Source organism: Piliocolobus tephrosceles, chromosome 13 (genome assembly GCF_002776525.5).
Source record: "Piliocolobus tephrosceles isolate RC106 chromosome 13, ASM277652v3, whole genome shotgun sequence".
NCBI lineage: Eukaryota > Metazoa > Chordata > Mammalia > Primates > Cercopithecidae > Piliocolobus > Piliocolobus tephrosceles.
This window is the reverse complement of record NC_045446.1, coordinates 11,223,074-11,246,749: the sequence shown is the minus strand read 5'-3', so window position 1 is coordinate 11,246,749 and position 23,676 is coordinate 11,223,074. Positions and strand designations below refer to the sequence as shown.

The window sequence follows — 23,676 nt, the reverse complement described above, 5'->3', positions numbered from 1 at the left end:
TACACCACACAGCTAGGTGAGGGGATCCTCCTATAACCCCCATCACCACCACCAAGGTGGTGTACATGTTACCCTGGCTGCTAGCAACTTCCAGAATTCCTTAAGTAAAAGGGAGAGGAGAGTAAGAGGTGGGAAACAGAGGAAGAAACACCGTAAGAGGTGGGAAACAGAGGAAGAAACACCCCCATTCCCCTTTCCTATGGAGGGCACCAGTCATCCAGAAAGCTCCTTTGAAGGAATCTGGGCCAAGATGGTGCTTGGGCTCCATCACCACTGGGAGCTGGGGAGCAGTTTAGATCCCACAAGAAAGCTAGCTGGAGCAAGCCGCCTCGGTCCAGGCTGCATATCTCATAAAGCTGTTCCCAAGGCAAGAACCATCTGTACCTCCTTTGTTGTCCTTTGTCCTTTATTTTCCCTGTCAAAGACACCCCCAACACACACACAACACACACCCATGGCAAAGAACAGCTGAGCCAGGAGAAGCTGAAGAAAACAGCTTTTTATTTGTTACTATAAGAACCAATTACAGAATCCGAGGTTAAAAAAACGGACAAAAGATCTTTATTTCTGAGAACTGGCGTACAAAAGGCGGAGGGGGAGGAGAGGGAAGGAAAGAGCGAGCGTGGCCTGGGGTTGATGCCAGCTTAGGGGCCTCAAACTCCAATTAGGATAGTCCGGACACCGGACAGAAAGAGAAACCCCCAATTAGGAAAAAAAAAAAAAAGACATGGCAGTGCACGCCCCCCTCCCCCAACCAGGTACCACCACCTGTTATCTATTTACTCTTCCCCTCCCCATCCCCTTTCACAAAGGGAGGCAAAATTTTTAAAAAATTAAAAAACCCTCCCCCCAAAACTGTCCAAGACATCTGTGGGTCCTACCCCCCAAAAACAGGCTAGGTTCCCACATGGGCCAAGTTCCTGCAGTCTGTCCTCCATCAGCAAGCATGGAGGCATGAGACAAGTCTTGAGGTTGTAACACCAGAGGGCGCCCAACCCCTCCAGGGACGCACACTCACTTGCTCTCTTCCTTACTCCTCACTCCCTTTGACACGAAAGGGAAGGGAGGTTTGGGTGCCCTGGGCATCCACCCTCTACCTCTCAGCCCACCTCCCTCCCCCACAGGTGCTCAATCCTCCAGGACAATAGGCTCATTAGTGCTGGCAGGATGTGAGGGTGCAGGTAGAGGGACAGGGGGCCGCACTGCCATCAGCGTTGGCTTCACCTTCAGGGGTAAGTTGGGTCGGCGAGCAGCTCGCCGCATTTCCAGATGGGTCAGAGCCTTCCGTAGGGCCCTGGCCAGAAAGAGCAAGTGAGAAACAGAAACGGCTTAGAGAACACTAAGCCCTCCAGGTGAAGCCCCACATTCCACACTGCAATTCTGCCTTCTGGCCCATTCTTTTCTGGCATCCCCACCCTTCATCCACAACCTTCCTAGAGCTCTTGCTCTGAAATTCCTACTCCCCACACTCACCAGCCTGGACTGTCCCTCTCAGCCCCTCCCACGGTAGACTCCCTACCTGGTATCCTTTGTGGCCACAAACACCACAGGATTGGGGGCATCAGCAGGGTTTAGTTTCTGACGCTTGGCGGCTGGCTGTGAGCTTGAACGAATCCCTGAAGCCAGAGGCCTTCCATTGGCAGAGAAAGGAACCCCTGCCCCTGCCATCTGGAAAAGAGGTAGGATGGCACAATGAGGGAAGGGACCCTCTCAGACTCACTATGAGAAACAAAAGCCCACCCAACTCAGCTTGGCCCACCCCTTTCTGTCAACTCACAGTCTCATAGGCCCGTTTCACCATAATGCCCCCCAGCCCCCGGTTCTGAGACAGCTGGTTTCTGTTGATCGGTGTCTTGGTACCCCGAGGTGTTTTTGGTTTCAGGGGTGCCTGGGCCACTGGAAAAAAAGTAATAGAAAACTTTCACACCTTTTCTTCCCTACGCAGTTCCCCTTTGTTACTTCCATCTCTTCCCTGGACCAGCAGTTTACCTGGGCATCCCCAAAAGTAGCAATGGGGGAAGGTTCTGGCAAGCTATCACTAGTATTTCAAATATCAGTATGACCTTATCAAATCAGTACAGTAACACTGAATAGTTTACCAAAAAAAAAATATTAAACAACAAAAGTACAGTTTGTTAAACTAAATCTCTGAGGACACTATGGGGAAGAAGAAAACAAGGGGAGAGAAGATGTCGGACAGGGAACGGACTGGGAGCCTGATGCCACCCTCACTGGTCCTCATCCCATACCCAGATCTTTGACGATAGTTGCCAGGGGCAGCCGCACCAGAGGGTGAATCTTCAATGGAGTCTTGGCGGCCTTAGGAAGTCGAATGGAGCCTGGAGAACAAAGATGAAAGCTTCTGAAGGGCTTCACTATTTAGGTCTCCTCTGAGGCCAGAAGCCAAGTCTAATCTTTAAAAAATTACCTGTGGCCTACTATGCCTCCTGTTATTAAACATCCAGAGAAACAATCGTCTCTGACCAGAGCAACCCTAAACCCACCACCAGCCCCATCACTCCCTGCCCTTACACTCTGCTTTGATGGCATTGGCATTGATAGGAGCATACGGCCGTCGGGCAGCCCTCCTTGGCTGTAATAGGTCCCTGCACATGCGTCTGGCAAGACGGGTCAGTTTCGTGGTCTGAAGCAGGAAAGTTTGCCTGTTCTTAGCCAGTAGCTTGGCCCGGTTGGCGCTGGTTGTATAAGGGGAGAGACTTTGAGCTTCAGGTCTGGACAAATGACCCCTTGAGTGTGGCTCCTAGAAGAAGAGCATAGGAAAGAGAGAGAGCAGAAATCAGCATTGAGGCTCCCTTCTTTCTTCCATTCCCTGCAGAGGACAATTTATTCCTGCCTAATCTCTTTACTGACCTCTTGGCCTATATGTCTCCCCAACCAGCATCAAGCACCCCCTGCCCATCAAACCATCACCATATAAAGAGTTGGATATTCTGGCCCTCACCTAAGCTCACATCAATATGCTTACTGATCTCCCCTGCTTTTCCCCCCACTGATCCTTACCGTGGTACCCCGAGTGGCTCCCTCAAGCTGAGTTGGGGTCTTCAGTCCCCCATATTTCTTCCAGTAGATCCAACAGGAAGCACAGAGGCGGCACTGCATGTTAGGTGGGCCCCAGGCATACCACTGAGCAGACTGTGTGGCTGTAGAGCATGGAGAGGGGGGGACAGGGAAGAAGCATGCTACCTGAGCCCCACAGATTCTTGAGCCACAGCAGGCCTTCCACCCATCCCCACCATCCCAGTGCCCCCATAACTCACTGTGGCAACTCTCACAAGTCAGGCCCTTCTGAAATCCAGCCCCATTCATGCCAGGTTTTGAACCCACAGAAATGATCTGGTTAGGGTTTGGCTTAGTGCTAATGGGGAAGGCGAGGAGAAGGGAAAAAACCAAGAAACTGGTCAAGGAAAAGAATCAATTTCCACTCTCAATATGACCCTACCTCCTGCCCACCCCCAATCACTGAGGAAGACACAAGTTAGGGGAAGGGAAGGAAAACACTCTGGTCTCCCCTAACCACTACACTTACTAGGTGGGGATGTAGACCTGTTTCAGTTTGCTGTCTGCTTCAGCAGCTTTCAATCTTTTCTGTAAGAAGGAAAAAAGAAAGAGAAGGATCAGAGCAGGGAGAGTATCATCAACTTCGAAGGCAGAGGTCAGCAGGTAGCCTATGGTCCACCCTCCCCAGCCCAGATGATACCTGCTGAATATACCGGTCTGTGGTTTTCCACATGTAATAAAACTGGACTATGCTGGCGAGTGACTTCCAGGGTAGCTAAGGGGCAGAAGGAGAAGAATGAGCAGGCATCTGGCCCCGGGTCCTGGTTCCCTTACCTGTCACCTCTCCTCCTAGCGTCATCCACTTACAAAATCCTGGCGAATATCGTTGAAGTCCTTCCCATACTTCTCTAGGGCCTCCTCAAATAGCATGGCCTCTGAGGCTGACCATTCCTCCATCTCATCCCGACACAGCACCGGGCCGCCCTGGGGTACCAGGGTCGACATGGCCTTAGCCAGGTCATAGCCGTTCCTTTGCAAGGTATCCATGGCGTGAAACTACGGGGAAGATGGAGAGCAACTGAGGACCTGAAACTTTTGACATCACTCCCTTCCTGCTCCTTAAAACACTCCCACTCCTGGCCAGGCACGGTGGCTCACACCCATAAAACCAGCAATTTGGGAGGCCGAGGCGGGCAGATCACAAGGTCAGGAGATCGAGATCATCCTGGCTAAAACGGTGAAACCCCGTCTCTACTAAAAATACAAAAAATTAGCCAGGCATGGTGGCGGGTACCTGTAGTCCCAGCTACCCGGGAGGCTGAGACAGGAGAATGGTGTGAACCCAGGAGGCGGAGCTTGCAGTGAGCTGAGATCGCGCCACTGCACTCCAGCCTGGGCGACAGAGCGAGACTCACTCCGTCTCAAAAACAAACAAACAAACAAAAAACCACTCCCATTCCCTCAGAGATACCCTCCTCTCCTGTCCCTAGGCTCTGCAAGTCCCCAGAAAGCCCAGCCTGCCCAACTACCCACCAACTTCTGCTCACCAGGGTGATATCTCGGGAGGCAGCAGCTGCACTCATGTGCAAGCTTGGTTGCCGAATGGAGCTGCTGCAATCTAGAGCTCTTGCAAAGGTTCCCACAGCTCTAAGGGAGAAATTGAGAAGTCAAAAGCCAAAGAAGAAGAAAGCCCAAGTGGGCTGGGAAACTAAGCCAGAAGAGAAAGAAGGAAAACATCTATGCCAATGAAAGAAAAAAAGTCCACCTCTAAGAACCATGGGACTCAGAACAATGTCCACACCTCCCCCAGCCCATCTTCCCTATCCACCCACCCCTCACCGGGCCACCACGAGAAACTGGTCGATCTGCCGGTCTGTGAGAGGGTTGTCTGGGTCCCAGACCTTCATCTCCATCTTCTGTTGGTTCCGATTATCAGATTCTCCTGGGGAACAGAACAATGGCAACCACAGAGAGAGGGCAGGGGGAAATAGTTGGTGTCTTTTCATTCACAATAGCACTTCCTCCTCCCTCTTCTTCTGCTTGGATTCTGTCAACTCTCCGACTTCTCTTCCCCAGCTGTTCCCATTTGCCCTTTTCAGGTTCCTACGGTCCCATTCTGTCAGGGTCATGGCAGAGAGCCCTGTAGACTGTGCACTACACAACCCCAGGTGACACCATTCACAGAGACTATAATATTAAAGTGCCCCTTGGGGCCGGGCGTGGTGGCTCACGCCTGTAATCCCAGCACTTTGGGAGGCCAAGGCAGGCGGATCATGATGTCAGGAGATCGAGACCATCCTGGCTAACACAGTGAAACCTGGTCTCTACTAAAAATACAAAAAAATTAGCCAGGCGTTGTGGCGGGAGCCTATAGTCCCAGCTACTCGGGAGGCTGAGAGAGAAGAATGGCATGAACCTGGGAGACAGAGCTCGCAGTGAGCTGAGATCACACCACTGCCCTCCAACCTGGGCAGCAGAGCGAGACCCCATCGCAAAAAAAAATAAAAAAAATAAAGTGCCCCTTAGAATTAGATAACTTAGTAGCCATACAGTCTTGTCCTGTTGCTTACCCTCTGCCAAGCGATCTGGGATCTCAGCTTGATATTTGCAACCAACTCTAATCTCGCCCTGATCAGCTAGAAGTGTCTTCTGCACAGGGTCAAACACCAGTGAGTAAAAAAAGCAGTCCTAGAGTTGGAGAGAGACAAGGTAAGCAGGGCAGCAATCCACATAGGCGGCAGGGAGGGAGGTGTATCTCAGTTTCCATGACCGGCAGTCTGGCAACCCGGTACCTCATGGTTGTCCTCCTTTCCCCCTCCCTTTTGTGAGCAATACCCATTCCCCTCCCTCTTCTCTCAACATCTCTTTCTCACCTCCTTTTCCAGGTACTGGCTCAAGATATCTGTCTCATTCAAGAGGGTCACACTGCATTTCCCCCTATAGGAGACAGATCGGAAAACTCCGGTGAGCCCCACTCTCCCTCCCCACGGCATCTCTGGATACCACCTCCTTCTCTCCATCTTCTACCTAAGTGCACGCAGGCTATTCTGGCCCCAGTTGTCCTGTACCTTATGTGGGTGGCTGGTAATGATTCAAACTGCCGAGAAAGAAAAAGTTCTCGGTGCTTCAGTTGATGGCGCTGCTGCTCAGACACCCCTGGCTGCTTTGATTCCTCTTCAAACTCCCCTGGGAGATTAAGGAGGAAGAAACCAAGTCAGAAATGGATCCAGCAAGACACCACCCTGGAAACTCTAACTCAGGGAAAATATTTCCTATCTTGGCTGTTTTTTTCTCACATTTCCCAGCTGTCTGCCTTCTATACCTTTATCCTACCAGCTTTCCTTCTTAGCTGTATACCCCATCATAGATGCTCCCAACTCTATCAATAATGCTCTTAGGGAAGAACTGCTGAGAGTACGAAGAATGCTGTAGACATACATCACTACCCAGCTGCCAATGCTCAGACACCAAAGTCCACAACAGGCCAGCAAGAACATTACATTTGTCTCTTGCTAAACCAGCCTGAAGTCCAGAAACCCAGTAAGATAAAACAAAAAAATCACACAAGACTGTGTTTACCAGTTCTTTTCAATTTCAGGAGACTCTTCGCTCTAAAACATCACATGCAGCCCTAACTATCCCTCATTCTCTACTTGGCTAATAATAGTTCCTAGGGTTTTCAAGGACAACACCTCTCAAGCCAGTGCCAATACCTTCCTCCTGAAAGAGCTGCAGCTTGCCCTGAAACCTAGTGGAAGGGGTTAAACCTGGCTAGACGCCAACCAAAGTGGGAGGGGGCAGAAAAGCCTCAGGCCCAGGCTCATTGGTGCATTGTTCCCAACCTCAGGGAGAAGGGGAGGTTGTGCAGTAGGCTCCACCCCTCGCTGTGTGCTCCGGAAACCCTGTGCTAAGGCAAGGGGGACCACACCCCCAACACCCCTTCTGATTGGACAAGGCCAAGGTCAGCCCCTGCCAGATGGGGCTGGAAACCCTAAAGGGCCAGGGAACTTGGTAAGCCTGGCTCCTCTTTAACCCCTTCTCACCCAGAGCAGTCTGAAAAGGGAAAATGATTTAGAAAGGTGGAACAAAAGGAAGGAAAAAGAAAACCAAAGCAGGAAAGGAAAAAGAAGCTAAGGAAAATATGTTTTTTTTAAAAAAAAAGAAAATGAGACCTTAAAGAGAATGAAAATAGAGTAAAATGAAAAGGGAAAGATGTAAAATGGAAGGGGGCAGGCGGGGAAATGGACGAGGTGAGAAATTACAAAGTGCAAGAAAACTTCCAGCCATCTTCTAACTTCCAAGTATTCTCACCACTTTGTTTGTGATTACAAAATAAGCCTGCTTCTCTGTTATGCGGGCTTCTCAGTACAATCTCTTCCTCTTCACCTTGACCTTCAGTCACCACCTACTGTCCCAATGTACCCCAAACTGCCTCCCTTTAGAAAAGCATTCTGTTTCTCTAAACCCCGTCTTCATCCCCTAAATAAACCTTATCGTCTCTCTCCTATTCTCATACACAAACCATATTATGGCTTTCCTTATCACAATCTCTCCACCCTGCTTCCAACCCCAACGTGTAAAAACAGGTCTCCCTCCTCAGGCCAGGCATTTCCCACCCCCAAATTCACACTTCTGCCTTGGGCATGCTACCAGGGGAAATACCTGCAGGGACATGCCCAGGCCTCAGATCATGGGGAGGGGAAAAGAAAGGGATGAAGATACTCACTGGCATTACTATCAGCCAAGCTGTTGAGGCTACTAGAAATGTCCCTGCGCCGGAAAAGACAGACGACCTTTGCTTCCACATTTCCATTTGCAGTCTAAGGGGAGGAAAAAAACAAAAACAAAAACAAAACAACGTAGCAGCGAAAACTGATCATCTAGGAACAGAAATACACAAAGAGACAAATAACAGTAAGTTTCAGAGGGACCTAAATTAAAAAGCCCAAGAAAATATGAGTAAAGACTTACATTCAAGGACAGACTTCCAAATCCCTTTCCTTTGCCCCCGAGAGACAGAATAGTAAAGTTCCTGCTAAGCTCTCAATAGCCTTTCCTGAATACATCCAATGAATGAATGAATGAATATGAATGGGTACTTAGTATAGGGTCCTCTCTTCCACCTGAAGTTAGAAACCTCAGAAAAGATCACTGAGGGAGGGAGGGAGAGGGATTCTGCTCCACTCACCTTGTTGAGTTCCTCAATCCGTCTAACCAGGTAAGGATTGCTGGAGGAGTTCTCAAAATAGACGTAATCTGTAAGGGAAGGGAGGGGGGAGAACCACGAAGATCAGAGGAGATGGGAGAGACGCAGAGCACCAGAGTAGGAGAGAAAGTTGGCCTGAGTGGATCAAAAGAAGATAAGGATTCAGGCACAGAGAGCGCTGAGATGTGAAAGTGTAAAGACTAAGAGAAAATAAGGATGTCCCCCACCCCCACCCCACCGCACCTAGTTCAAAAATCAGATCCATTACTCAAAAGTGAGCCTTAAGGAACAGGCAAGAAGCAGGGGTTCCCCTGCAGTCCCCACAACTCAGCGACGAGTTGCACCTCAGTCGCGGCGAAGTAATTGTTCGCTCTAGCGCAGGGCCCCCACCTTTTCGAACTGAGGCGCACAATAACGCCTGGGAAGAGGAAACCTCCGGGCGGCTCCTCCGCGGTGGCAAAGCTGTCGCCCCAGCCCCTCGCGTTCCCTCCCCACCCTGTCAGCTCCTTCGGAACCGGTTTCCGAAGCCCACTCCGTGCCCCGGGGAGCCCCCGACGCAGCCCTGAAAGTGCCGTCGGGGCTGCCCGCAGCTTCTCTCCAGGAGTCTCGGCGCCCTGCCGCGTCGCGGTTTCCCGCACCCTAGCTCCTCGTCTCCCGGTTCCGGTTCCGGTCCGCGCTCCGGTCCATGCCGCCCCATACGCTGCGCCTCGCGCCACCCGGTGCCGAGCCCCTCCGGTCCCGACCCCAACCTCTCCCGCCCCGGACCCCGTACCCCTGCGCCCGGTACTCACCTCCCACCCGGTACATGTTGGCCGCCATGGCCGTTCCCGCCGCCGCCTCCGGCCGCACAAAGGGGTCCGGGAGGCTCGCGGGGGCAGGGCTCGGCTAGAGGCAAAGCCCCGAACGGTGGGCTGGCGCTTCAAGGGAGTCTCACTGGGGCCCGCGCAGCCGGCACCTCCGCTGCCTCAGCCGTCGCGGTTCATCCCGGCCCGCGCTGTCGTCGCCGCCGCAGCTATCGCCTCACTCCCGGGACGCTGAGGCTGGCCCCGGTCCGCTCGGCTTCTTCCGGAACGAGCTCGGCTCCTGCCAGGCGAGAGCCAGGTTGCAGCTACCCCCACCCGCGCCGAGTCCCACTAGTCGTTGGGCTCTGCCGGCCACAGGGAAGGCTTGCCCGGCCCGCCTCAGGGTTCGCCTCCTTCCGGAACACCTTCGGCCGATCCGGAGAACAAGGCCCACCGCTCGGCTCAGGTCGGAGAGCGAGACCCCGCAGATCGGCTACTTCCGGAAGAAGTTCGGCTCCTGTCGGCCAACCGCTCGGCTATTTCCGTTGCAGCTCGGGCCCCCCCCCCACCCCTTTTTCCGAGGGCGGGAGAGGAGTGGGGCTTAACTCTGTCCTAGCTGGAGCCCTGCAGCTCCTCCTCCCGCCCCGAAGACTCGCGCGCCTTAGCGCTTCGCCAGGTTATTTGCAAGCGGCTTTGCCTGTTATTTGCATAAATGGTCTACGCTCCCTTGCCCTTTCCGCACGCCTCTTTTCCTTCGTCCCCACCCCACAGGGCCCCGGAGGCACCCAGCAGCGCCCCACAAAAGCACCGGGAGGCGACTTTGTTTCTGGTTTATTGCCCCTCAGCAGGCAGCGGGAGTCAAGGCCTATGTTGGGGCTGCCCGGCTCAACCAGCGGGTCTAAACAGTGTGTGCAGGGGCGCCGTTCGCGCCCTCCAGGGAAATGCGCCGTAGGGAATGTTTCGAAGTCAGTCGAGGAAAGAGTCGGCCCCTGGTCTTGGGGGATTAGGGCGGGGCGGGGCAGGGCAGGGCGGGGCGGGGCCACGCCGCCGGGCCAGTAGGTCCCGCCGGCAGCGATCAAACGTCGAGGGAGGAGGCTGGGGACAGGGAGGGGGTTCGAGAGGGCGTGGCAGGCGCCGGCCCCGCGCCCCCAGCGCCCAGCACTCGCCACTGGAAGATGCTGGCGTCCTTGCCGCCCAGCGAGACGAGGTGCGAGTCGTCGTGCGTGAACCGGACGCTGGTCACGTGGCTGCCGTGTCCCCCGTACATGCGGCTCGGCGCCTGGGCGGGAGGGAAGAGTTGCAGTGGCGGGGGAGCCCTCGGGCCCACCCGTCCCACCCCGGCGGCCCCCGCAGCCTCACCTTGGCACGAGCGCACGGGTACTGGAATAGATGCACTTTGCAGAAGTCGTCGGCCACCGCCACCACGCGCTCGTTGTGGGAGCGGCACAGGGAGTTGATGTCGGTCCCATCGGAGCCGTCCGGCCACACGCCTAGCACAGCGGCCGGCCTCAGCCCGACCTCCTACCCACCGCCACCCACGGCCCAGAGCTACACCGTTTCAGGCGCTCCGGCAGCCGCAGCCACCCACCGTCGCGTTCCAGGAAAGCCTTCCCGGTCCCGAGGGCCGGAGGGGCCTCCTGGGCTGGATCTTCAGGTTTCTGGACTCTCACCCAACGACACACGCCCAGCGTTCCGAGCCCAAACTGGGCTCCACCTTGTCCCCCACCCCTCCAGCAGGGTTCCACGCCCCTGCTCACCGTAGACGTGGAAACCCAGCACACAGGTGTAGGTAGCCCATTCCCGGTCTCGGCTCTCATAGCGATTCTTCAGCTGCTTGCAGCCTCCAGCCACGTCCCCTGGGGAGAGGGAGCCCGCCCAGTTCAGCTCTCACCCTGCCCTCAGTAGGGAAGATGCCAGGAAAAGCCAGATTGGAAAGGCTGGCATGAAACCCAGCGATGGCATGTGATCTGGTCACTGTAGTAGTGACCTCCCCCTGTGAAACCCACCCTGTGTGCGTCCTGTCCTGAGCACTGGCTGAAGTTCTGACAGCTTCCATGAGTTCCTCCTCCCTAGATAAGTCAAGTCCTTCACACTTGCCCTGAGAAACTTTTCCCAAACAATCTTTTCTTAGAGCATTTTTCAACTCCCTCAAGTCAACAAGACATGGTGTGAAACTCGTTTCCAAATCACAAAATTTCTTCTATGTGTAATTCCAACTCCAACTCCACTTTAACCCCATCTCCACTCCCTTATATGACAACACCTCTAAGAACCCCCCCTACATAAAACCCACTCCAATTACCCTCTCCCCATGTCCTGCTGCACTGCCACTCACAGTAAAGAATCTCATAGTCCCCAGAATTGGACATGATGAAATTCCCATCCTTGGACCAGTCAAGATGAGTGATGAAGCTGGAGTGACCCTGGGAGCAAAGGTCAAGATTTTTAAAGTATCCCATCCATTTCCCATCCCCAGAGCCCCCTTGATGCATCAGACCCCTGAGTTTCCCAACTGTTATCATGCCCCACCACACGCCCCAACTTCCTCACCATACAGCGGCCAAAGCGGCTGGATTTGGCGCCATCACTGGAAACACTATAGATGTAGATCACGTTGTCATGGGAACCAATGGCCAGGTACAACCCATCTGCAAAAACAGTCACTCAGAGAGGGAAGGGCCAGGGACACATGTGAGTCCAGGGTTGGGGTGGCTCCCACCTGGGCTGTACCGGACCACTGAGAGCTGCTCATTGCCATCAATGACATCAGACACGATCTCTCTGGTCTCTGTGTCCAAAACCAACCACCTGGAAGGGAGGGAAGTGGAGGCAGATAGGAAGACGAAAAGCCACGATGTGAGGAGACCCCCAGGTAGGCCACCCTGGGTAGGCTTGGGGATGGCAAATCAGAGAAGCTCAGAGACACACACAGAAAAGCTCTGATGTAGATGACAGGTCACGCGTGCATTTTTTTTTTTTGTAGTTTGTTGTTGTTGTTGTTATTGTTCTGAGACAGAGTCTCACTCTGTCACCCAGGCTGGAGTGCAGTGGCAAGATCTCACCGCAACCTCCACCTCCTGGGTTCAAGTAATTATCATGCCTCAGCCTCCTAAGTAGCTAGAATTACAGGTGCGCACCACCATGCCTGGCTAATTTTTGTATTTTTAGTAGAGATGAGGTTTTCATCATGTTGGCCAGCCTGGTCTCCAACTCCTAACCTCAAGTGATCCACCCGCCTCAGCTCCCAAAACGCTAGGATTATAGGCATGAGCCACCGCACCCAGCCACCACTGCATTCTTATGCTGGGAGATGGGAAGGAGCTAAGTGTGGATAAAGGCTAAGGGGCTTCTAATGCCGTCTGAAAAAGGAATCTGAAACTACAGACCAGGGGCCAACTACAAAGGCCCTGTGCAGGCTGGAAGCCTGTCACTTCCCTGTGTTTGTCTATGCCCCTCCCATTCCCACTGCTCTATCCTGGGCTGCCGCCTCCTCCACTCCCAGGCTTGGAGGAGACAGTGGTTGGGGGAGGGGGGGAAACGGTTACCACAGGAGAGGAGGGGAGCCCAGGTGGCAGGGGCTGCAGGGAGAGGCACGGAGGAGTGCCATGGCGCAGGTGGCTCCTGGGCAGAAGTGGTCACTCTCGCCCACTCCCCCAGTACCAGGAACCCTTCCCAGACCTCCCTGCTTTCCCTCCTGGGAGTCCTGGCTCCCTCTCACCTCCCCGTGTTCAGTCCTACAGCCACAACTGCCCCACTCGGGTGGAAGTCAGCACAGAGACCAGTCTCCTGGGAGAGGGGAGAAGGTGAATTCAAGACAATGCCTTTCTAGTGAGGGAACTAGAACGGACCCCTTGTCCTCCTGATAACTTCAAAGCCACTTACTCCCAAGGAGAAGATGGGAAGAGAGGGAAGGGACACCTGGGTGCCACTGGAGCCTAAACAGGGAGTGATATCAAAATATTTAACCACAGAACTGAGGCCAACAGCTGTGCTGGAGATTAACCATTTAGGTGCTGGACCAAGAGGAAGTCTGAGGGGTTCTGGGGGCGGCAGGGAATGCCCAGGTGGTGCTAGAAGCATCAGCTTTTACCAGTCAGTACAGAAGAATTAATATTTGAGTAGCCAGTGCACCCATACCAGTACAAACTGGCCACCTCTGGGAGGCAGAAGGCAAGGTGCTGGGGAAGGCGTGGTGGCCACAGGTGTCCTGGTGGGTGTGGCATGGGGGATCCAGGGGCACAGGGCTCTACCTTGAGGTCGATGCTCCAGGCCAGTGCATGGCTCTCCCCATCCCACAGGCAGAGCTGCCGGTCATGGCCGCAGGTGAGGAAGCGGTTCTGGGAGGGGTGTGTACAGAGCCCCCAGAGCTCATCAGTGTGGCCCTGCAGCACAGCATGACTGTCACTCCTGCCCCTCTCTCACACCCCTTTGCCCTTTGCTCCCCTGAGCCCTTAACCCCCAACCTGGATTACAGGGGAGAAGCCTTGGGCCAGATCTCCCCTCAGCAATGCATTCTTCGTGGTTCCCACCAGCAGCTCAGAGCCAAGCCCCTCAGCAATGGCTCGCACGGCCCCAAAGTGCTCAGGAATCTGCAGAGTGGTGGCAGAATGTCAAGAGCCCACTGACCATTGCTCTTCTCCCTCACTCCCTTGACCCCAGCCCAGCCCTCACCTCAGCCTCCTGGAGGGCCACCAACCCGGGCCCCCACTGTACCAGCCGGCGGTCCCGCCCGCCACCACTCAGCACTGTCCCGTCCCGCTGGAGACACAAGGCGAAGATGGAACCTTCGTGAGCGTGAGCCTGGGCCACAATCCCATAGGTCTCTGTTGGCAAAGCCCCAGGCAGGTCATGTTTTGGGGGTACAGGGGAGTGAGAAACGGCCAGCTTTGGCTGCCACAATAGAGTAAGAACTCCCAGCCGTTGAATGCACTGACTACTATGTCTCATCCTCATACTGCCAACACATCTGTTATTCTCCCCATTTTACAAACAGGACAACTGAGACTCAGAGAAGTGCGGTAACTTCCTAAAGGCCAGGCAACTAATGGCAAAACTGGAATCTGAACCTGAGATCTGGCAAACACAAAGCTCCAGCCGTTTCTCCTTTGCTGTGCTGCCCAAACCCTTCTAGACCAGCCCCCCAGAGAACTATCAACTCTCAAGGTAAAAAGGTGGGAAACCTGGCTGGGCGCAGTGGCTCACACCTGTAATCCCAGCACTTTGGGAGGCCAAGGTGAGCAGATCACTGGAGGTCAGGAATTCGAGACCAGCCTGGCCGTCTCTACTAAAAATACAAAAATTAGCTAGGCGTGGTGGCGTGTGCCTGTACTCCCAGCTACTTGGAGAATGAAGAGGGAGGATCGCTTGAACCTGGGAGGCAGAGGTTGCGGTGAACCAAGATCACACCACTGCACTCCAGCCTGGGCAACAGAGTAAGATCCCGTCTCAAAAAAAAAAAAAAGATGGGAATGGGAAACCCTCTCTCTGCTCCCACAGAACCTCTGGAGTACTCGACACCCCAGATGCCACCCCCAGCCGCATACCTTTGGCCCCACCCCTGCCTGGGGTCTTGGAATCTGAAGCGCTCCGCCCCCAGGTGAGAATGTTCCCCTCTGAGTCTCCAGTGAGAATGTCTCCATCCGGAAGGAACACAAAGCAAGGAATAAACTTGGGTTTCTTGTATTTCTAGCGGGAGGGGAGAGCAGACAGCAGAGGTCAAAGGGAAGGGCAAAGATTCAAAGTCGCAGGACAGGCCACGTGCAGTGGCTCACGCCTGTAATCCCAGCACTTTGGGAGGCCAAGGCGGGCGGGTCACCTGAGGCCAGGAGTTTGTGACCAGCCTGGCCAATATGGTGAAATCCCGCACTGCACTCCAGCCTGGGTGATAGAGCAAGGCACTGTCTTAAAAAAAAAAAAAAAAAAACAAAAGCCGGGAGCGACGGCCAACATGATGAAATGAAACCCTGTCTCTCTTAAAAATACAAAAATTAGCCGGGCATGGTGGCGCACATCTGTAATCCCAACTACTCCAGGAGGCTGAGGCGGGAGAATTGCTTGAACCCAGGAGGTGGAGGTTGCAGTGAGCCGAGATAGTGCCATTGCACTCTGGCCTGGGCGACAAAAGGAAGACTCCGTCTCAAAAAAAAAAACAAAAAACAAAAAAACAAAAAAAGTCACAGGGCAGGTAGGGGTTAGGGAACCTCAGGGTCCATAGTACTCAGCCCAGTGCTTCCTCTTCCACTCTGCCCTCCCCATCACCTTCCACTTATCCATGCCTCACCCCAAAGACACCCTGTTTCCGGGTAAGGGTCCCATTCCCAGGAACCCCTACTCCACCACTCCAATTCCAGAAGTGGACGTGAGATTTCCCACTGGTGACGATGCAGCTGCTGTCACGAGGGTTGAAGCCAACGGCCAGGACTGAGTCATTTGTACTCTGAAGGGAAGACACTAGATTCAGCCACCCCAAGCCCTGAATACCTTCGCTCTACTTGACTCTCCTCAATTTGCATCATGACAGCTGGCTGGTAGAGGCCCAGAAACCCCAGGACAACCCTTCTTTCAAGACCCTGGTCCCCTAAAAGCACTATTCCCTGTCAATCATAATTAATTACCCTAATACCTAACACATTATCCCTCATGAGGTCAGAACCCATGTCACAAATGAAGAAACTAAGGGTCAGAGAAGCTAGGAGATTTGCCCCATGTGACCCAGCCAAAAAGGAAGGAAATGTATGGGTGAGTCTGGAGCTCTCTGCACTCTACCACTCCCATCCCCAACCTCGGAGCCCCTCCAAGTCACGTGGACTCCTCACCTTGATCTCAGCCAGCTTCACTCCCCGGCTGCAGTCCCACACCGACAGCATGTGCTCATTGGAATCATCCACCACACAAAGAAAGGCACCCTGATCCTGAATAAAGGTGACACAGGAGGGGCAGAGTGAACCCTGGAGGTCCAGGCTTCGTAGTCATTAGGTTAGGAGGTACCACCACGGATCGAGAGGTCAGAAGTTGACACACATGTCCCTTTCTCAAAAGAACCACCTGGGTGAGGTTCAGGAAGGCCAGAACTTCCAAGGCTTCCTGGTGACATGCAAGAGTGGGGTTCCTAGGCAAGAATGGGGGTCTAGAGGCTTCAGGGCCAGCTCACCGCAGCTGAAAAGGCCAGGGCCCCAACACCCCGCTCGAAGGCCCCCAGTCCAATCTCCTGCAGTTTCAACAGCGTCTCTGAGTCCCAGATGTGAACCACAGGCTGCAGGGGCTGGTGAAGGAGGAAGAGTCAAGGGTGTGAAGCAAAGCTGGAGTGCAATTACAGCTTGTCTGCCTGCTCCCTGACTTTGGCCTTACCTTTCCATCCTTATCCACTCCAGCTGTCTGTCCCGAGGCTACCCGAACACCATCAGGGTGAACAGCAAGGCTAAGGTGGGGGAAGACACTCTAGGGAAAGGGTCTCTCAAGACCACCCAAGACACCTTCTCCAAGCTTGCAGAGCCGCAAGGCAACTCTTTTCTCCTGCTTCTCCACGCCCCCAGACCCTCTTCCTGCCAAGCCCACCATCCCCAGGCCCCTCACCATCGAACGCAGTCTGTGTGTCCCCGGTAATGTCTCTGGCCGCCGCCTCCAGGACCCCCTGGGCCTCCTCCAGGCCGGTACAGCACCACCACGCAGGCGATAAAGTAGACCACCTCCCCAGAGCGCAGCACAAACAGATTAGAGCGGGAATCACGACCCCTGTACCCATAACTGGGGTGGAGATCACGGTCAAGGAAAGGGTAGATCAAGGGCAGGAGGACGAAGAGGGGAGACAGAGCTTCTGGCTGGCAGGGCCTGGAGCAGAATGATGGTAGGAGAGGATCTAGAAGGCTCCTTGTCCCCATAGACCCAGAAGAAAACTGTAAAGGGAAGGGGGGTCCCAAGGTGGGAAAGGTGGTTCCCATGGGACTGGAGGGGGCAGGATACACCCAGTCAAGGCTGAGGGTCTCCGGCGGTGGGCCGCTCGGCAGCTCCTCAAGGCTGCGGATGCCAGATGGGATGTACATGGTAATGGGGCGGCCTCGAAGGAACATCTTCACTGAGATGCCTTCTACAGAGAAAAGGGGTGGTGTCAACTACCACCCACAACCCCCCTTCCAGGAAAGACAGAGCAGAACCCTAGCCACCACACCTCACAGCCCAAAATAGCTCCTATGGCTGCAGCCCAAATCCTAACCCTGCCATCCAAGTTTTTCCCTCTGTCCCTGTGTACGTACCCAAATTGTAATTGCTCCTCCGGGATCCAGGGCCCCCGGGGCTGGAGAGGGGGTCTTTTCCCCCACGGCTGTTGGGAAGAGAGAAAGCACAGGGACTGGGGTCAGGTCCGAAGACCTAAGCGGGGAGGGGCAGGACACAAGAAAAGAGGTCACTGCAGAAACCACAGTCACCTCTGCAGGCCTGTAGTTTGCTTCGTGAGTATCAGGGCCCTAGTAGATGGAGACTTTTAGTTCCATTTAAGAGATAAGAAGATTGAGGCTGAAAGGGCTGAGTGCACAGCACAAGGCCATAAAGGCTGGAAGAGGCAGTGCAGGGTGCCAGAGCCCTTTCTCTCCTCCAGACCACCAGGCCTCAGCCTCGCTCTGTCGCCCAGGCTGGAGTGCAACAGCGTGACCTCAGCTCACTGCAACCTCCGCCTCCTGGGTTCAAGCAACTCTCCTGCCTCAGCCTCCCCAGGAGCTGGGATTACAGGCCTCACTATTGACCTTTTCATTTCCCCATCCGTAAAATGGGCCAAAGGGAGTCCAGAATGTACACCAGACCCGCCTCTCAGGGATCCAGGAGGCAAGCAAGAAAGTCCACATCTCTCCAGAGATTCCTGTCGTTAGATAACAGTAAGGTGATACTGTCTCTTCAGAGAATAAAACGCAGGCCAAAGACGGGGCTAGAATGAATATTCGGGTGTCCTAGGGCCCGTACATACTCCATGAGGCAACTACATTCGGCCACTAGGACGTCCCCTTGCCCTCTAGAAGTAAGTATTAATAGAGTGGTACTTGGTAGATCCAGCGGAAAGAGGGCTGAAGCTCTAGGGACAGCCATCCATGAAAGCCATGGGAGCTTCTAGAAAAGCCTCTTGGGATCTCGGAAGGTTTGCTGTGATGTAGTGGAAAGGGTAGGGGAACTGGAGTCAGGAAGAGTTAGGTTCAAATCCTGACTCTAGCTGTGTGACCCCAGACAAATGACTTACCCTCTCTGAGCCTGCTTCCTCACCTATGGAATGGACAGCATGAGACCACCTACCCCCCAAGGATGTTGTGGGGACTGACTGAGATGGAGGAAGTCGAGGGTTTAGCACAGTGCCTGGTACACAGCAGGCGCCCCAGGAGTGTTTGTTTCCTTATTCCTGTTGGGCAATCAGGTCCCCCCACCCCACCCAGGGATGTGAGGTGAGGGATGTGGAAAGTCGAGAGCCTGCGCCTGGGGCGGGGTGGATTAGGGGAAGCCTCACCCACCTCTCCGTGCTCCCGGACCGCACTAACAGGTTGGCGGAGGAAATTGCCTTCCTGGAGAGCTTCTGCCGAGGCCGCTCTGAGGGGGATGAGGAGGAGGAAGAATTTCTTCGCGGCCTGGTGGGGGCATAGTGAAGGTCATTCCCTTCAATTGTACTCTGCAATCCTACCACCCCTCCCAGCTTCCGCCACAGGGCCACAGGACACCTACGTGTCAGCACGCTGTGGGGGCTGCAAGGGCCTGAGGATTCCCGGGGGGCCGGGGGAGCCAGCACCACTGCTGCTGCTGCCCCCTCCTTCAGATTGGGTCCCACTAGGCTCTTCGCTGGCCCCCTGAGGGGCTGGGGGTCCATTGCTCAGGCCAGGGGGTCCAGGGGATGACTTGAACTCCACCTCTGTCTCCGTCTGGGTGCCTCGGCTCACCAACGAAGGGGTGCACGTGGGTGGCAGTCCTGGGGGCGCTGCAAAACTGCTGGAGAGATGATGAATTAACCTGAAGCCCCAGAGGCCCCAAGGAGGAGGAAAAATGGGGTGTGCCGACATGCATACCTGTCCCCTGGAGGAGCTGGTGTGCCAGAGACCTGCAGGGAGGAAGGGGGCACCTGCAGCCGCAGCAGGCGAAGGGCTTCTGCCAGGGCTGCCTTTACCAGCTCCATCTCCTGCTCCTGCACCCGAAGCCGCTGGCTCAGAGACTGCAGGGCCTCCCGAGCAGGGCCCTCACCTGGGAAAAGGGCAAGAGGTACTCAGAACGTACCCATCACCTGAAGAAAGCGTAGAGGGGATTCTGTCTCCCCACAGTTTTACATGTGTCCAGTAGGACTACCCCTTTCAAGCAGCCCCAGGCTTGGATGCTCGTCCAGAGGGGAGGAGACGGTGGTAGAGGATCAAGGGCCTCCTTCTGGCAGGGCAGGCGAGAAACCTGGCAAAGCTCCCTTCCTGCTGCCGTCTCAGCCTCCGCAAAGGCTGGGAGTACCATGGAGTACCGGGGGGGAAATATGGAGTACTGCCGAGGAACGTGGGAGCCACAGAGAGAGGCGCCGCACTGGTGAGGGGAGGGACCGCAGCCCTCCCCACGCGCCCACAACAAGCTCATGTCTCCAGCGAAAGCAGAGTAACTGAGCCGGGGGAACACCAGGAGAGGATGGGGCACGGGAATGGAGTCATACTGAGGACCCAGAGTACAGGAAAGAGATCCAGAGTGACAGGAGAGAGTGTGGGTTGTGAACAGAGTCACAGTGAAGGTCTCAGGGGACGGCGGTCAGAAGGAAAAAGACCTGAAATACCAGGAAAAGAGGCCCGGAGTAACGCAGAGGGCAGGGGAACATCGAGGGGCCCGGAGTTACATGGGGGGTAGAATGACGCTGGGGAAGCCCGAAGTGACAGCAGGACCCAAGCAACTAGGGAGGGCGACCGGAGGAACTGTGGAGGATGCTCGGAGCCCCTGCGGCGGAGGAGCACGCGGGGACGCCTCCAGACAGCCGTCCAGCTCTGGAGGAGTCCGACTAGCCGGGCGCTCCGGGAAGGGGCACGCCGCCCGCCCCGCCCCGTACTCACCGGGCCCCGCGGCCCCGTCCATCCGGCCCCCGGGTTGCTCCGAGCGGCGGCGGCGGAGGAGGCGTCTAAGCCGCGGGGGCCACGGCCGGGGAGAGGGGAAGGGGAAGGGGAAGCACCCCGGGGCGCGCGCGAAGGGCGCCGTACCACCACCCCGCGGGGGCGCTGTCGGGCGCGGGGAAGGGGCCTGGAGGGGGCGCTGTGGGCCCGGGGCCGCAGTCCCCAGACCCCCCCGGGCCCTCAGACTCTCCCGGGGCCGCTCTCGGCTCCCGGGGGTGGGGTGGCTGGGCCGTCCGGGGCCACAGCGCCGCAGCACAAACAGGCGCCGGACGCGGAGCCGCCAGGAAGCGCGGGAGGGGGGGCGGGCCCGAGGGGGGGCCGGGCCGCCTGGTAACCCCTCCCTGTCCGGGCCTCGCCGCTCAGTACGGGGGCGGGGCTAGCCTGCTGACCCCTTGGCCTGCTCCCGGCCTCCGGCTCCAGGGCCTTCCCGGATCCCCGCCCCCGGATTCCCAGGGGACGGGATAGGGAGCGCCCGCCCCGAGGTCCCCGCCCCCCAGCCCCTAACCCCTCAGGGCTGAGCGGACCAGCCCCACCACTTCCGTGAGGGTCAGGGGCGGGGTCACAAAACGGGCACTCGGCCTAGGGGCGGAGTTTCTCCAAAGGGGCAAGGCCAAGGCATCCTGTATTGGGGCTGACAGGGCGGCGGGTTATTAAGGCTGAGGATGGGAGGATGCTCAGGGTATTGGGGTCAGGGTGGCATTAGCCCAGCTCAAGCCGGGCCGGGCTGACTCAGCATCCTGCCCCAGCCAAGTTCCATCCCCGACACCTCTGCACTCCCTTGGGCAGAGATGGGAGATGGCGCCGGTGTTACCCCTGCTGCTGCCCCTGCAGCCCCGCATCCGCCTGGCACAAGGGCTCTGGCTCCTCTCCTGGCTGCTGGTGCTGGCTGGTGGCCTCATCCTCCTCTGTAGCGGGCACCTCCTGGTCCAGCTGAGGCACCTTGGCACCTTCCTGGCTCCCTCCTGTCAGTTCCCTGCCCTGCCCCAGGCTGCCCTGGTAGCGGGTGCGGTGGCTCTAGGCACAGGACTAGTGGGTGTAGGAGCCAGCCGGGCAAGTCTGAATGCAGCTCTATACCCTCCCTGGCGAGGGGTCCTGGGCCCGATGCTGGTGGCTGGGACGGCTGGTGGTGGGGGGCTCCTGGTCATCGCCCTCGGGCTAGCCCTGGCTTTGCCTGGGAGTCTGGATGAGGCGCTGGAGGAGGGCCTGGGGACTGCCTTGGCTCACTACAAGGACACAGAGGTGCCCGGGCACTGTCAGGCCAAAAGGCTGGTGGATGAGCTGCAACTGAGGTACCACTGCTGCGGACGCCACGGGTACAAGGATTGGTTTGGGGTCCAGTGGGTCAGCAGCCGTTACCTGGACCCCAGTGACCAGGATGTGGTTGAGTGAGTGATTTTCGTCTCCCTTCCTCCTCCTCCTCCTCCTCCTCCTCCTCCTCCTCCCTAGACAGGCTCCCTCCTGCTGCCTTGAATCTCCACCTGGCTCACAGGGACAATAGTAGAGCATAGTAGCTGAGAGACCGGTTACAGCTCTGCCATTTATTAGCTGTGAAACCCAGGGCATGTTACCAAACCACCCTGGGCCCATTCCTTTACCTGTAAAATGGAGATAATAGTACCTATCTGATAGGTACCTATCTGATACTCGAGTTGTGAAGATAAGTGAATTATGCTTGGCTGGCACATAGTACAGCAGTCAGTAAATGTTTTACCATTGTTTCTCCCTTCTCAATACCTGTGCCCCTCAGTCCCTCCCCCAGGGCCTCTATCTCCAGACATCCTAACCTCTCTGTCCCTCCGTTTGCAGCCGGATCCAGAGCAATGTGGAAGGCCTATACCTGACTGATGGGGTCCCTTTCTCCTGTTGCAACCCCCACTCACCCCGGCCTTGCCTGCAAAACCGTCTTTCAGACTCCTACGGCCACCCACTGTTCGATCCCCGACAACCCAACCAAAACCTCTGGGCCCAAGGGTGCCATGAGGTGCTGCTGGAGCACTTGCAGGACTTGGCAGGCACACTGGGTAGCATGCTGGCTGTCACCTTCCTACTGCAGGTGAGTCAGCAAAGCATCTGAGGCCTCCTCCCACCGGGGACTCCTCACTGACTCCAACCCTGGGCCTCCTGGAACCGCTGACTCTCCCTGACTCTTTCCCCTTGCTTCCCCCACAGGCTCTGGTGCTTCTCGGCCTGCGGTACCTGCAAACAGCACTGGAGGGGCTTGGAGGGGTCATTGATGGGGAAGGAGAGACCCAGGGCTATCTCTTTGCCAGTGGGCTGAAAGATATGCTGAAAACAGCATGGCTACAGGGAGGGGTTGCCTGCAGGCCAGCACCTGAGGAGGCCCCACCAGGAGAGGCACCTCCCAAGGAGGATCTATCTGAGGCCTAGAGGCCTGGAGCTTGGGGTGAGGAAGAGGAAGGGATGCACACGTCTAAAAACCTCACAATTCCTTACCAAGGCTCCAGGTTGGGGGGATCGTGGGATTAGAGGGGCTAAGGATAGTTAGCAAGCTGGACTGGGGTAAGAAAGAAAACCAGATGCCCTACTAGCCCTTGTAGCCAGAACCACCAGGAAACAGCAAAGAACGAGTGATGGGAAAGTGACATGGGAAGGCCTGGAGGCTGATTCTGGTACAGACTCAATAAAGCTTTTGGATGGAAGCAATTGCTTTTTTTGTCAAGGGGATGGGGGCCTGAGAGAAATGATTTCTGTCTGATGGAGCAGCCAGGACTCCAAAGTTTGGACCCTGGCTCGACCTGTGCAGGAATAGGAGCCCACATCTGTAAGGATCAGAAAGCAAGAACCCAATGTAAGAAGCAAAGAAAAACAAGAGGCCCCTCCAGGTTGAGATTCTTTATTCTGGAGGTAGGAAAGGGGTCAGCATGCTCAGGTGGGGAGGGTCCAGCCCAGCTCCTCCAGCCCCCTAGTGCATGCCCAGCCCCAATAAGTTACCCAGTTAGTCAGCTGCCCTGCCCTCCCTCCTGGGTCCTTTTGTTCCACCCTAGACAAGGCCAACCTGGCTCAATACAAGGGCTGCTTGTCCCCAGCCTGTGGGCAGTGCCACATGGCAGGCTGGGGGAGGGGTGAAGCAGCAGGACCATGCCCTGGGCCTAGAGGGGCAGAGGGGCCACTTCTGGCTCCAAGGGATCAGGACTTGGAAAACCACATCCTGGGCAGGCCTGGGGCCCAGTCCCACAAGGTCTGTGCCTGAAAAGAGGTGGTAGTTGGGGTGGGGCCGCCATCACACCTCAATTGCTGGGTCTGAGCCCCGGCCCTGCCGCTGCAGCTGCTCCTCTTGCTTCATCTTGGGCTTCTCTGTCCGTGTGTGCCACACCAGTACCTGCGCCAGCAGGGATGCAGTGAGAGCCAGGCCCAGCTGCAGCCAGGCCTCTGAGACTCTCAGCCTGGAATGGATTCTCTAACCCTATCAACATATACAGTGTAGGCTTCAAAGTGTAAAGGGCAGGGTGGAGGAAGACCTAATGCCTCTAAAATGGGGCCTTGGCTGGGCGCAGTGGCTCATGCCTGTGATCCCAACACTTTTTTTTTTTTTTTTTTTTTTTTTTTTTTTTTTTTT

General features: G+C 55.8%; 3 protein-coding genes across 5 annotated transcripts; 1 reads left to right on the top strand and 2 right to left on the bottom strand.

The window, feature by feature from the left end:
* Positions 1–479: 479 nt before the first annotated feature.
* MTA2 (metastasis associated 1 family member 2) lies at positions 480–9,460 on the bottom strand. Its single transcript, XM_023189444.2, has 18 exons — positions 9,016–9,460; positions 8,207–8,274; positions 7,745–7,838; positions 6,087–6,204; positions 5,892–5,955; positions 5,589–5,706; positions 4,858–4,960; positions 4,566–4,665; positions 3,886–4,074; positions 3,719–3,793; positions 3,548–3,606; positions 3,279–3,376; positions 3,022–3,161; positions 2,533–2,761; positions 2,250–2,339; positions 1,778–1,896; positions 1,520–1,668; positions 480–1,294 (listed from the first exon to the last, which is right to left on the bottom strand). Exons 1-18 carry the CDS (start codon positions 9,041–9,043, stop codon positions 1,129–1,131), a joined length of 2,007 nt encoding a protein of 668 aa, XP_023045212.1. The 5' UTR covers positions 9,044–9,460; the 3' UTR covers positions 480–1,128.
* A 360-nt stretch (positions 9,461–9,820) lies between these two features.
* On the bottom strand, positions 9,821–20,382 carry EML3 (EMAP like 3). 3 transcript variants are annotated; one of them, XM_023189442.2, is made up of 22 exons: positions 20,043–20,382; positions 19,038–19,209; positions 18,700–18,957; positions 18,492–18,605; positions 17,256–17,323; positions 16,966–17,089; positions 16,579–16,749; positions 16,354–16,423; positions 16,157–16,267; positions 15,822–15,917; positions 15,287–15,442; positions 14,550–14,691; positions 13,678–13,829; positions 13,470–13,595; positions 13,257–13,388; positions 12,725–12,792; positions 11,726–11,814; positions 11,557–11,654; positions 11,342–11,429; positions 10,764–10,862; positions 10,366–10,496; positions 9,821–10,285 (listed from the first exon to the last, which is right to left on the bottom strand). In XM_023189442.2, exons 1-22 carry the CDS (start codon positions 20,062–20,064, stop codon positions 10,082–10,084), a joined length of 2,691 nt encoding a protein of 896 aa, XP_023045210.1. In that variant the 5' UTR covers positions 20,065–20,382; the 3' UTR covers positions 9,821–10,081. The 3 variants fall into 3 exon arrangements, with proteins under 3 accessions (XP_023045210.1, XP_023045209.1, XP_023045211.1); XM_023189441.2 differs by having other exon boundaries at positions 18,700–18,960; positions 20,043–20,170; XM_023189443.2 differs by having other exon boundaries at positions 13,479–13,595; positions 18,700–18,960; positions 20,043–20,170.
* Positions 20,354–22,763, top strand: ROM1 (retinal outer segment membrane protein 1). The gene is made up of 3 exons (XM_023189445.2): positions 20,354–21,484; positions 21,906–22,152; positions 22,269–22,763. The coding sequence occupies exons 1-3, from the start codon at positions 20,895–20,897 to the stop codon at positions 22,485–22,487; spliced, it is 1,056 nt and encodes a 351-aa protein (XP_023045213.1). The 5' UTR covers positions 20,354–20,894; the 3' UTR covers positions 22,488–22,763.
* The last annotated feature ends 913 nt before the right edge of the window (positions 22,764–23,676 follow it).